Below are 14,164 nucleotides of genomic sequence, written 5' to 3'. Positions count from 1 at the left end.
TGACAGTCACACCAGAGATTACACAAAACCTTGGTGTGCTCCTCTAATCAGCTGGTGGCATCCGAGCAGAAATCTCTTCTAATGATGTACGCTAAGCTGATCAAAAAAACAAGCAAGCAAACAGGCCAAGAGAGTTGTTTATATGGAACTAAGATTAAAAAACAATTAGAAATCATGAAGCAGCAAGTAGCCTCTGCTACACGGGGGGAGGTCAGGGAAGTGAAGGGAAGCACAAGTGCTCAGCAAATTGAAGAAACTATGAAGTAAAAAATAATGGTGTCCATATTCCCCAGTTAGGGATGCAGATTCAGGTTCAGAGCACACACACACACATATATATAAACTTGCTATGATGCTAATCTAAGACACAGTTTTGGGCTCAACCTGTATTACCAAGGTTCCAAATGTCAGCTGAGGGCCTGACTGTCACTCCTCACTCCAAAGGCAGCTGCATTTAAACTATACACGTGACTTAAAATCTTTCAGAAACTTTTGTGGGTAAGAGATGCTAAAACCAGAATCTACTCTATGCCTAAAAAATCCAGGCCTCTGCCAGAAGACCTTGTGGTTGGTTTATCTGTTTATCTTGAAGTTCTGTTCCACTCAGAAGTCCACGATAAACACCGCAGTTTAGTGGTTGAGTTTATTGTAGGCCACCAAATCCAGGACAATAGCTTAGTTCACAGAGAGTTTTTAAAGAACAGAGCTCTAAATATTCAACATGTAAACAAAGCCTCACTTTGTTTAAAAATGTTGGTGTCACATGACCCTCGTGGAGTTTTCTGTATACAAAAGCTTGGGGGTGGGAAGACTCGGAAGCAAATTATTTCACCCATCAGGAAGGACCTGTAAGAGCCAGCTGAACCCTCCAGTTCTTCACCCTCCCCAGGCTCCCTCCATACATCCAACACAAACAGGTCCTCCTGCAGACCCCAGGAACAGCATTGACTAAGTTTGATTATTACAGCACAGAGAGTTCAGAGAACTGTACAATCACGGAATGGTCTGGGTTGGAAGGGACCTCAAAGCTCATCCAGTCCCACCCCCTGTCATGGGCAGGGACACTTGCCACTAGACCAGGTTACTCCAAGCCCTGTCCAACCTGGCCTTGGACACTTCCAAGGATGGGGTAGCCACAGCTTCTCTGGGCAATCTGTGCCAGGGCCTCACCACCCTCACAGTGAAGAATTTCTTCCCAATATCCTCACAGAATTAAGGATATGCTTTGGAAAACTTAGACCATCCTCAACTCCAACACGCATTAGAACCACTAGAGAGTCCACATCTCCCTTGCTTCCTCAAGGCTAAACAGGGAGAAGTAACCTCAGGATCCACTGGAGTAAATCCTGCAGTGAAAATATGACAGTGCAGTGCCTTTTTGTCTTTGAGTGAGCAGCCAAAACCATTCCTACAGCTCCTCTAAATCACACACCTGTAACTGCTGTGAAAGTGAAAGGAGCTTGTCCCCAGCCCATGGAACACTCAGGGACTGCTGCCCCCTGAGACGGCAACATCGGTAACGGGGCTGGCACAGGGACTGTGCAGATGGAAGCCAAAGCAGGATAACAAGGATTCAGTAAGAAGCTCAACAGAGGAAGCTCTGAGAGTCTGAGAAAGGCAACTACAAGAGACAGAGAGCCCAGTGCATAAACCAGAACAGAAACAGACTGAGACAGGCACAGCCCAGACGGGTCAGTGACCACTAAAGCACTTCCTACTCCAGTGCGGCGGGTTTGTTGTTGTTGGGGTTTGGGCTTTTTCCTGCTTTTTTTGTTTGGTTGGCTTTTCTGAGTACTCCGTAGGAGATCCAAACTCTCACTTGCAGAAGTGAGAGTCACCCGCCCCAACCGCAGGCCGTGGCAGCTCTGCTTAAAGCAGACGTTTTATATTATAAAGTGACAAAAAAAGATTTGAAAGAAGTAAAGAACACAAAACAAAGAGTAGATCAGCTTTTGTTCCGTATCTGTCAAGAGGATTTAGGACATATTACAGACTATCATAGCTCCTGCATTTCCTAAAATCTTTGCAACTTCACTAGATTTACCATCAGGTGCTCAGCAGCAGGGAAAAGGAAACAAACAGCCCTGAAAACAGGTTGAGGTTTCCCAGGGAGCATAAGGGGAAGACCCTGCTTGAGCTTACATAGAATAGATAAAATACAGAATCACAGAATCACTAAGGTTGGAAAAGACCTTTAAGATCTTTGAGACCAACCATTAATGCAGGACTGCTAAGTCTCACTAAACCCTAAGGATATAGATTTACATGGGATATTGGGAAGGAATCCTTCCCTGTGAGGGTGGGGAGGCCCTGGCACAGGTTGCCCAGAGAAGCTGTGGCTGCCCCGTCCCTGGAAGTGTCCAAGGCCAGCTTGGACAAGGCCTGGAGCAACCTGGTCTAGTGGCAGGTGCCACTGCCCAGGGCAGGGGGTGGGACTGGTCCCTTCCAACCCAAACCAGTCTGGGATACTGTGACACTCAATGTGTAACTGCATGGCAAAAGCCAGAGAGCAAGGAGCAGCCCATACATAGTGAGGCTGAGCAGGAGGACAGCAGACACTACTTAACAGTCTTTATGCAGACACCCTAAAACATTTTACAGAGTTACTGGTCTGATTACTCCTATTTTTGCAAGAGTAGAAGCTGAGTCATAGTAAGAGCATAACTCCTGAGGCTACCAGTCCAATCTATCTTACCCAGTGCCCAATCCTACAGGTAACACTTACTAAAACATTGCTTTCATGTCATATTTTTGAGTATGTCTCAGAATATGACTAAACACAGGACACAGTTCAAATTGAGTATGCAATCTAAAATACATAGAAGCTAATTCCTTCTGTTCCTGGAGACATTTACGTGTTCTGTCTAACTCCCCAACACTGCCCATGGTATTCCACACAGTTCCCAGATGCTCTGTCACCTTCACTTGACAGAGGGAACAAACTACAGAGCACTATTCCCTCCACCTGCCAGACATCCCCAGCGTATCTGCCGATGCGGAGCAAAGACTGGAAGCAGGTCTTCCCGCCGGCGCTCCTGTTATTGTCAGCCCTGGCAGGGCTGGATTGCTGCTACAGCAACAGTGGCAGCTTTTCAAAGGAACTGCAGTGTACACAAGGATGTTTTACACAGCCAAACAGAAAATCTTCCTTCCAGTTCCCCCTGGCTTCAGACAAAAGCAGCAACCCCTAAACCAACAGGCTTCACGCGTGTGTAGGGAAAGGCAGATGCCACAGTGCTGCCTGTGCTGGAAAACTGCAGGATTACAGAGCTGATGTTGGTGCAGCTCCACTCTGAAGAATCAGCAGAGGATCTGAGCACTGCATGCTGATGACGTATCACTGGGCACTAAAATCCAAATCTTGCCTGCAAATGCTGCTACTGCCCAAAATGCACATTATAGTATGTTAGTGAAGGAGAGAGGAGTTTCCTGAAAGGGACACTTCTGAGAGAAAGATGACCAATAATATATTATTAATGACTGAAGTCATTAAAATTTGATCACAGCTGTAATACCACAGAATCATGGAAAGGTTTGGGTTGGGAGGGACCTTAAAGCTCATCTCATACCACTCCCCTGCCATGGGCAGGGACATATTCCACTAAATCAAGTTGCTCTAAGTACCATCTAACCTGGCCTTGGACAATTCCACAGTATCATTATTTCTAGTACTTCAAATAAAAATCAAAGCTAAAAATTGTTTCTCGCATTTTTTTGAAGGACAAGTATTAGTACCAAAAATGCCAGTATTAAAAAGGTAATTTTACAAGCAATTCGTAACTGAACATGAACCAGCTCCTGCAGTATCCCACCAATCTTCAGAAAAGCTGCTAATCTCAATATTCAGGATTCTGCACAGCAGGTTAGGGTTGAGAAATTAATCCTTTTAAAGTTGAATTTCAACAACTGACAAAGGCATGTGTTAGCTGAATTCTATTTATGGCATTTTTCCAAATGTCAAATAAAGCTTTCCTGGCCGTGTTTCAGTCATCCCCATTCACAGCTCAAAGAGGACTTTTATAAATGCAGACAGGCAGTATAAATCCTGGATCTTGTTTGCATCCAATTTTACACATTTCAGAAAGAGAGAACAACATTATTTAGGAATTGTCACTTCAAGGAATGGACCAGTAATGACTTACTGAAATGTCTGTCCTATGCAGCTGTAAACTCCAGACAAAAACCCAAGAACTGAAAAATACTCTTTGAATACCACTGTGGACAAGACAGTGCAGTGTGGACTGACAGACTTGCAGGTACATGAGCAGAGAATCATGGAATCATGGAATCACAGTATGGTTTGGGTTGGAAGGGATCTTAAAGCTCATCTTGTTCCACCCCCTACCATGGGCAGGGAGACCTTCCACTAGAGACCAGGTTGCTCCAAGCCCCGTCCAATCTGGCCTTGAAATGTTCAAAGAAACCCAAACACTGTGCAATCAAAGAATAATAACTCTTTATCAACCTATTTAAAACACTGGTGTTGTTTCAAAAATCAAAGTTCACCGGAAACACAGAGGTAATCAGGCAGTTCCTTAGGAGCAATGCACCATCGAATCCAGGGACACACACATGAATTCAGAATCCACCTGACCTGTAATGTTCTGTGGTCTCAGAACAACATTTCTCAGCTTTTTCAAGTCTGCACTATTTTTTGATGGGGTTGGTTTTGTCATCTCTTACGTTTGCTGTGGAACAAGAAATGCAACGGTGGCAATGAAAAATACAGGCACTACTTTCTTTACAGGCTGTACCACGATATTTGATGTGAAAAATAAAAGGCATCTGAAAGAATTCCAACACATTGCAACCATCTCTTGGGTTCAGTTTTTCACTATAAACCTGAGTGTAAAGGCTGTGTTCACGACACCTGACCTGTCCCAGTAACTCCTAACACAACATGGAGCATCTGGAGCCCACCACCTTTACACCTCCCTCCCTTCACTCCTGTTAGTCAGACACTGCCATTAAAAGGTATTTTCTTTCATTGTCACCAAAACTGAGAAATATTTGTGCTTCCTACCATCACTTTGCTTTCTACTTCTAACTCAACTGTGTTTGATTATAAACACTGATTTTAAAAAGAAAGATGATGTTTAACAAACAGTACTCCTTGGTACAGTTAAACAGAGCTTTGGGGAAAGTCTGACATCTAACACACTTCCAACAGACCAACTGATCAGGCACATGAGGTGCATGCTCAGGTAAACCTGTGGGATATGCCCCCGGAAGGGATTCCTCAGGGAAATAAACATGCAAGTTGTTTGCAAAAACAGGTTTTCAAGGCATTAAGCAAGTTCTTCTCCAAATACATGGCCCTTGGGAGACAAGTGGGAACTTAAGCCAGGTATTTAATGGCAAAATGTGGATAAAAGATTCCTCGTTGCACTACAGTGCTAAAATCCCAACAGAATCAGGAGACAGCAATGAAGGAATCAGTGGTGGAACTTCTCTGGAACTGCCAAGCTCCTAAAACTTAAGTGTAGTTGTAACAAATCAAACTAAATATGGATTAACCCACCTCTGCTCGTCAGAGCAGCAAACTACAGGCAAAGGTTTACAGGAAGTTTAGAAGAGTATTTCTATTATAACACCTTCCAAATGGTGACAATCAGCTACAGACTCACTCCCTGGTTTATGGGAGGCTGCAGACACCCTGGTTCAGGAGCACTGATATTTCTAAAGGAATTCTTTTGCTATTGTGTTAATGTATCAAAATACCTGCACAGCGAGGAGCACCCAAATGTGCTCTAACCAACATAATCCTTCCTCACTACCATACCTGCAAAAGCACTGTTTTCACTTAAGTAGCAGCAAATAACTGAATTACTGAAGCTTAAACTCAATTCTTTCAGGCCACAAAATAAGAAACCAAATTATTTTCCCATCTGATTAAAGCACCGGTGCTGGGTTTCAAGGCAAGGCAGATGGCACCAGCTAGAATTCAGATGCCCTAAAAGAAAAACAAGGTAGGATTTACTTCTAGGTGAGACCTGCACACCTGCTAAGGCTGGGCACTGCTCACACTCACAGACAAGAGATGAGAGAAGGTCCTTCTCTCTTGCTGACATGAAGAGAGGAGTTGAAAACTGCTGAAGATGCTGAGTGTGGTTGGAGCACAGAACTCCAGGAATGCCCAAAAAGTCAATATCTAAGGCACACCCTCGTGATAAACAAGTGTCCCTTTTTAAGGGTCTCAGGAGGTCCATGCCAGCCTCGAGGACTGTGACAGAGCTGGCACTGCCTCCACGAGACTCACCCAGCTCTGGGTGAGACTCACCCACAACTGGGACATCTGACTGTTTCCAGAAGTTTAACCTAAGGCCAATTCCTGAGCTCTGCAGCATTTACTTATGAGATAAAACCAAGACCATTAGGAACTGTAATTATAAATTCCTCAGTAAATCTGCTTTAATAGGAATACACATTCCAAGCAAAGCCACCCTTTTTCCTCCCTTAGAAACAAAGCATACTCAGATACTACCAGGAGACCTTCCCATTCCTAATACTACAGTGAAGAGAGTGTAAACTTAATGGAAGACAAGAAATATTTCTTCACCGTGTATACAACTGGACTGTGGAGTTTCTTGCTGAATCCAAAATCAAATCAAGAGTCAAAAAAGGTCTGAGTCAGCATCCAGATGCTCCCACTGTGCCCCAAATAGTAAGAATTTACACCTGTCCATACAAAGGATCCTCACTGCAAAGGCAGAAAACTGTCCCAGTTAACAGCAGCTCTGAACCCAGTGGATGATTATTCTCAATCACCCCACAGTGGTCCTGTCCAAGCTCACTGATTCTTCTGCTGAGTGAATCCACACACACACAGAAAAAGTCAGGCCTCCAGACAATGAGAGCCTGAAACAACTGGATGTAGTGTCACTTTTTCTGAAACGGAATGGAAACTCCAACATTTGAAAACTTTTTAGGATTTCTTTAAATCTCGCTCCCCCATATCTTCATCTTATTTGGGCATCAACAGGAACCACTGTCCACCTTCCCTGTTTTCCAAACCTCCTGAGCTTCATCACAACTCAAACGTGGTTTTAGGATCAAAACTCTGCATTACTTCAGCACATCACATCAGTTTTATAAACTTTGTAAGGTGACCCCAAACCCTTTCTGACTATTTACAAAGCGACCATAAAACCTTTCCAAGTGCTGGAGGGACAAGTCATGGAGGGGAATTGAGAACAATTTACAGAGCGTATTTATATAATAGTGGTAGCATTCCTCAGTCCTTGCAGGGATATACACCTCACAGATCCCTCAGAGCAACACAGCATAGTAAAATAATGTACCTGAAGTTGGACATTTACCTTTCAAACACTGCTGAAGCACTGCTTGCTTTGCAAACAGCAGTTACTGAAGATTTTACTCTGTGCCCATTAGCACATGCTGGGTCTGAGAGTTTGTTCAGAGTTGGGTCTGAGAATTCATTTCAGTCAGATCCTAACATAATTGTGAATGAGAAAGCCAAAACTCATCTGAATATTCAACCTCCTCAGTTTACTCTTTCCATACACACAGAGATAACAAACGCGATAAGTGCACAGACATGACCACACAGCTGACTTCACCTGCACTTTGGCCACTCACCAAGTTCTGCTGGGGTATACCAGCACTTCTACACCTCAAAATGAGCTCAGGCCATTGCCTTTTTGTATAAAACAAAGTATTATTCATATTATTTGTCTTTCATTTTCACCATCCCTAGAGGTGTTCAAGGACCGACTGGACGTAGCGCTCAGTGCTCTGGTCCAGTTTACAAGGTGGGGATCATTCAAAAGTTGGACTCTATGATCTTAGAGGTCTTTTCCAACCTAAATGGTTCTGTGAAATACATTTTCAAATAAAACTACATAAGCCAATTATCAGTGAAAAAATCAGATCAAGTCTCCAGGCTGACAACCATTTTTAGTCAACAGATCCCAGAAGGTAACCATGCTGTTGAAAACTTATAAATAAAGATCAGACGCTTCATAAAAAATGAAAAGTCTTAACCTACAATCTCAGAAATGTAGGATGAGAAAATTCTACTTCTTTATAACACTAAACTGCAGTGAAGAATCACAGAATCACAGAATGGTTTGGGTGGAAAGAGACCCTAAAGCTCATCTCATTCCACCGCCTGCTATGGGCAGGGACACTTTCCACTAGACCAGGTTGCTCCAAGCCCCGTCCAACCTGAACTTCAACAGTTCCATGGATGAAAGAATCAACCAATGTATGGAGACTCTCTAACAGAAAAAACTACAACTTTCACAGAACTGCATGAAGTATCCGAAATGAGTAAAACTGATAATAACAAACCCAACTAGTCTTAGAACCAAAGAAAAAGCTTATTTAATTTCTCTGAATTTCCCCTACTCCTTGATCCACACCACACATTTCTTCCTGGAAAGGGCTGTCAGCCCTCGCACAGGCTGCCCAGGGCAGTGTTGTGGAGTCCCCATCCCCAGAAGTGTTCAAAACCATGTGGATGTGGCACCTGGGGACATGGTTAGTGATGAACACGGTGGTGGTACTGGGCTGACGATTGGACTTGATTGTCTTAGAGGTCTTTTCCAACCTTAACAATTCCATGATTTACACTCAGGTGCAAGCAGGGAAGCATGGGAGAACCCCAGACAGGAGCAGTCTCACACTCCTCCATCCACACCTGCAGCAGGAGATGTTGCAGTGTCCTGCCTAGCTCCCCGAGCTCCAGAAATGGATTTCCTCACCAATTCCCAAGAAACCAGCTCCAGCAGGAATCCTGCTTTCCTGGTCTCAGCACAAGAGCACGGGCTCAACAAATGCTACAGAAGGCACAACATGAGGCGCATTGGAGCATTTCTTCCCATGGTCGAGCCAGTTTAGCAGTTCTACCTCATCTGCTCCCACCTCAATTTAATCCCAGTGTTCCAGACTCCCTTTCCTGTCGTGACACCACTCCTTGTGCAGCTGCACAGTAACTAGACCAGGAAGCAGAACAATGTGAGAAAATCCGATCAAAAGTACAATATCCCCATTCTAGATCAGCTTCCCAGTCCCATTCATCTCCCAACCACAAACAACAATTGTGCTGGCACGATTCAGAGCACAGTCCATGGGTGAGAACAGACGGCGGGGGAAAGGGGCTGTTCAGGCAGCTCTGCCACCAGAATATTCAAATTATACCGTGGAAAGCTGTGAATTCACAATCCTCCCCCCACCCCCAGCACCACAATCATCTTGCAACACATTCCAGAGTTTTGTTTCTAAAGCCAACAAAAGAGTAAGATTCCAAGGAGAAAAGGACATTCATGAGGCTGACACAAAATTTAAGGAACTTCGGTCAAATCCATTTCAGTTGACTTAAGTCAGAATGTCCCAGGGGCAGCTGGAAGAGCTGCAAACGGTGGATGTATGAATCCATCCCTCACGGAACACTCAGCACAGCCCACCATGGCACCTTCTACCAGCTATAAAGAAGATAAAAATTGCTACAAAAAAAAGCCAAGTCTGATTTCTATTCTTAAAGCCTGCTAATACTACTTTGAAGGTTCAAAACTATTTTTATAGGGCATCTCTTCCATCCCTCTTTGATAATTCAGTCACTGTCTTTGACCAATGTTATCCCTGGGATCATGGGAAGAAAAAAGTTCTGGCAGAAAAAAAGAAACTCACCAAATCCCACGTGTTGTATCCCAATTCCCAGCACCCACAAGTGGATTACAGTCAGTTCACATTTAAGCATGAAGAAAAACTGAGTTTTGGTTATATGACATTTTTAGGGCAAAAGAGCTATTTATCAGAATACTAACATTCTTCTTGTTGCTTCCAAATTCCAGGAAGTCTCACAGTTTTACAGTCACTCAGCTGTGGAAAGTAAAATCAGGGGAGATAAATAAAAACTTCTGATGGCACTTGCTGCAATGCAAAAATGCCATTTCATTAGTACACACACATTATTGTGTAATTCAAAATGAATGTATTAGCTAAATTAATCCCACGTTTAATCAGATTTGGTACCTGACATCTGATGAGATGCTTTAATTACAGGTTTTCACCTCTGCCTGTTTCCAATGAAGAGCCAACTTTGCTCTATTTGAATGTTGCAGATGATACCCAAACACAGGAGAACCAGCCTCGAGGTTTTAGGTTTTATGCTCCAGTGATTTTTCTACTACATTACTAATCTGTATGCACATTTGGGTTGGTTTATTCCAAAAAGGACAGTGTGTTATGTAAAGATGGGAAAGAAACATGCTACAGCCCAAATATTTTCTGCATGAGGTGGTGCATACTTTTTTGTATCTCTGTTAACTTCTTATCAGGAAATGCCAGCCTTCTGCAATGGTTACAAAGCATTTTTTAATTGATTATACATTATTTAATATTGATTATACATTAAAGGTTGGTTTTAATCCTTCATACAAGTCAGTTCCTCGGGAGCTATGGGATGAGCTCCAGCAACAGGCCTTGGAATCCACACTTCCCATTTCTTTCATTTTTAACAGCTATAATCAATATATAAAACATTTATAAATCCTATTCCAGAGGCCTGCAAGTTAAGAACAGCTTCACCATCATTTTAAGCCAATATAAGCTGCTGAAAGAACCAGTCCCACCCTTCCCCACAGCCAGTTGCCACATGTCCCTTCCTTGAGTCAGCACAAGCCATTCATGAAGACCCACGGCAAACCCAGTTAAAAATCAGCATTCCTCCTCCCCTTCTCCCTTGGGAAGGAATAAGGGAGAAGCTGAGTTAATTTTAACATGATCAGCTCCCCAGTCCAGCTCACTGTTGGTGAGCGTCAGTGTTGGCATGAGCGGAGCCACAAGGAAAGGACGGGGGACACAACAGCTTGAACTGTGCACGTGGGAATTCATTCTGCCTGGAACTGCTCCTGGAACATCCACGAGGATGCAAGATAAAGTATTTAGATACCCAAAATATTCCCTTTCTCAAGCTACGCATAAATGAAATGACTCAACGAGTTAGCAGATCAGAGTTCAAATTAAGGACTCACGTCGCTGTTTCACCTGAGGTATGGGAGCTTTTAGAGTTTTGCTTAATGCTTTTTAACGAATATGAAAACAAAAATCTTAACTGAGATAGTCATGGAAGCCAAAACTTTAACACATGGCACAGGGACAGGCTGATGACGTAACCCAGCCTGCCCAGAGAACGGGACAAAATATACCATAAAAAAACTGCACTACAAAAAACTCCATTCACTGGCTTTCCAAATGTAACCTTGCTTTTTTAATCAGTGCATGCAGACTCTGCCACTTTAACTACAATAAACTGAAGTTCCTATGTCAGAAACCCCTGTAAACTCCCCAGACCACCCCAACCTCAGCCTCTCTCATCATCTCTGCGCTCCCAAAACATCCCAGGACCGTCCCTGATGACTCTCAGGGCTCCTATCGCCAACCACAACCAACCCCAGGGCATAGGAATTCGATCCAGAGGAAAAGGCACTGGCCCCAGTTCAACCTGGGGCTGGACTCACCCCCGGGCGCCTGCACTGCTAAAAGCAGAGCAGTTATGAGAAACTACTCGCTCTAACACACCCTCATCATAAATGCATAGTTGTGGTTCTCTCGCTGTGTTCAGACCTTTCCCTTTATCTCATCAGTTGTACTCGTACCCTGAGCCAGAGCACTTGTCCACAGGGTGAGTTTATCCATATCTATCTAGGAAGAAAAAAGACCCACTGAAATGTGTTCTGATCAGTCAGAGAACCACCAACACCTTTTCCTAGATCCAGCTGAAATCATACCAATATACCTCACGATTGCTTCATTATCCATTCTCAAAAAGTGTAATCATTAGCTCTAAAGTTTAAAGTGCTTTCCAACTTATCACCTCCCTGATCTTTTATTATGACAAAATACAAAAAGCAAACCTTGCTTTAACCTCTTTGTAACCATTCTCTGATTTATACACCACTGTCAGGGCTGCTTGCTTGGATCAAGCAGCTCAGTTCAGCCACAACATCCTTCCCTTGACCTCCTCCACCTCTGAACCCACAGCCACGCACCGGAAAAAAAATACACACTTGATTAATCAGTTTGAGACCTCTTCCTACCTGAAACATTCAACTATTCCATTAAATACAAAAAAACCCCAAGAATTCACAGTAAGATTGGGCAGTTCAAAATTTCTGCTCAATTCACGAGTCCTTGAAGAAATTTTGTGGCTTACACAGAATGTTTTTATTTTCAATGTGCTCCAAATTAACAGTGCGCACTTCCCAAATTTCCTGTAGGATAACTTTGATGGGGTTTATCACCTGTATTTTTAATTGAACTACCTTGTTTCAAAATATTCTCCTATTACCCTCACTAGGATTTAAACCAACTGCAATACATCGTGTTGGGTAACTGGAAAACCTTGAACCCCTCTAGTAACATCCTAAAGAAAGCTTACAAGGTATTGGTGATACCAATTAAACAGTGAGATGACTCTGAGCAGTTTGAGAGCTTCCAAGATATGCTTTGATTCATTGAAGTCTTTCTTTCTTTTACCTTCACCTCTAACAACACACAACTCAGAGCTAAAGACCACACTACAGCTAGTTCCAAAGATCCTAAAAAAGTTTCATTTTCCTTGTAACAACACTAAACTGGTTTAAACTTTCACTTTAGGGTAATAAGGGACTTTCAATTTTTTCAGTTGTAGAGGCCCAAACTTGCTTCCCCCACCAGCTGTACTGTGGGCAGATGTGTTCAAGAAACTACTATTAAACTACTAGTAGACACTGCGAGTACCACAAACCACTAGTAGTGACTTTCAGGTCTTTTAAATAGTAGAAAATGAGTTAAAAACTCGTGTGGTATATAACCCTTGTCCTGATGTACTCATCCGTGTTCTCGTGCACTTGTCAGAGCTCAAATTCGGATATTATAAAAGCAGGTGTTAATTTAATTTACTCTTAAGGGCCCTCCAACCCCTCCGAGTCCGACTCCCCACAGCCGATGCCGCTTTACCTCCTGCTCCCCGGTGCCCGGGGATAACGCGCGGAGATGCTCCGAGCCCCCGGTACCGTCGCCCCGCGCCCTCCCCACGCCGGGCTCTGTGCCTGGTTTTACCCCAACCCAGGGAGTTCCACCCCAAACTTCCGAGCTCCCCGGTTCCACCGAGCCCCGTTCCCAGGAGACTTAAACGAGCGGCTCTGGAGGGCCCGGCCGGCGCTCTCCGTTAGCCGCCGCTCCAGGCCGAAGGGTGCCCGTCCCGTGGGTCGGGGCAGCGCCGGGGGGGCCCGGGCGGGACCCCGAGGCCGAGCCCCCCGCCGCCGGCCCCGCGGCCGGAACCTGTCCGGACACATTCTTGCGGCAGCCGCGGCCGGGCCAGGAATGCGGCCGGGGGAGCCGGGGGAGCCGGGGCGGCCCCGCGCGGCCCCGGGGCCCCTCCGGCCGCGCATCCCGGGGCGGGGGCGACGGGCGGGCGATGCCCCGCGGGGCCCGGGGCGGCCCGGGGCGCGGGCCCGGCGGGAGCGGCGGTACCGGCGCGGGCCCCCCCGCGAACACTCACCCTTGGAGTAGAGCGACTTGGGGGACTCGAGGTCGAGGTCGGCGCTGAGCAGAGAAATGAAGTCCGAGGGCATCGCAGCTCCGCGGCCCGGCAGGGGCGAGGGGGCGGCGGGAGGAGGGGGGGCCGGGCCGGGGGGGCGCGGCTGCCTCCGCCGCGGTGCGGTGCGGAGCGGAGCCGACAGGCGGGCGGGGGGCGGCGGGGCCGCGCTCAGAGGGCTGCGCTCGGGGCCCGGGCGGGAGGTCGGGCCGGGGCGGCGGGAGCGGGCGGCGCGCGCGGGGCCGGTGTGAGCGGAGCGCGCCCGACGCCGCTCCGAGCCCGCTGCGCATGCGCGGGGCACGGGAGGGGCCGGCGGGGGAACGGCGGCGGCGCGGCCGCTTCGCGCGTGCGCGGGGGGAGGGCGGGGAGCGGGGGGAGCGGCAGGGGCGGAACGGCCGCGCGTGCGCAATGGTGGGGGGGAGAGTCTGGAATGGGGAGGGGGAACTGACCGTCTGGGGAGAACCCCGAGGTGAGGGGAGTCCTTGGGGGAGCCCTTTGGCATCAGGGGAAGCGGGACGGCCCTTCACGGGGAGCCCCCAGGGGAGCCCCCTCGATGGTCCATCCTGGGAGACCTCCAGGATGAGGGAAGTTCGTCCCAGGAGCCCTCCACGGTGAGGGGAG

At 46.2% G+C, this 14,164-nt stretch overlaps 1 protein-coding gene across 14 annotated transcripts in view; it reads right to left on the bottom strand.

Annotated features, from left to right (window-relative positions):
* The window catches only part of NFAT5 (nuclear factor of activated T cells 5), a 58,839-nt gene extending 45,056 nt beyond the window's left edge, over nucleotides 1-13,783 (bottom strand). For 11 of the 14 annotated variants that reach the window (XM_064670458.1, XM_064670463.1, XM_064670460.1 and 8 more), the window contains exon 1: nucleotides 13,508-13,782. Coding sequence is in view for 7 of the 14 variants with exons in the window: in XM_064670454.1 (XP_064526524.1) it covers nucleotides 13,508-13,580 (73 nt within the window). In the remaining 7 variants the exon portion in view is untranslated. Of the gene's footprint in view, nucleotides 1-13,507 lie in introns of all 14 variants that reach the window. The other 3 variants (XM_064670450.1, XM_064670452.1, XM_064670455.1) reach the window with 2 other exon arrangements.
* Between the last annotated feature and the right edge of the window lie 381 nt (nucleotides 13,784-14,164).

This window comes from Pseudopipra pipra, chromosome 14, assembly GCF_036250125.1.
Source record: "Pseudopipra pipra isolate bDixPip1 chromosome 14, bDixPip1.hap1, whole genome shotgun sequence".
Taxonomy (NCBI): domain Eukaryota; kingdom Metazoa; phylum Chordata; class Aves; order Passeriformes; family Pipridae; genus Pseudopipra; species Pseudopipra pipra.
This window is presented reverse-complemented; position numbering and strand designations above follow the sequence as displayed.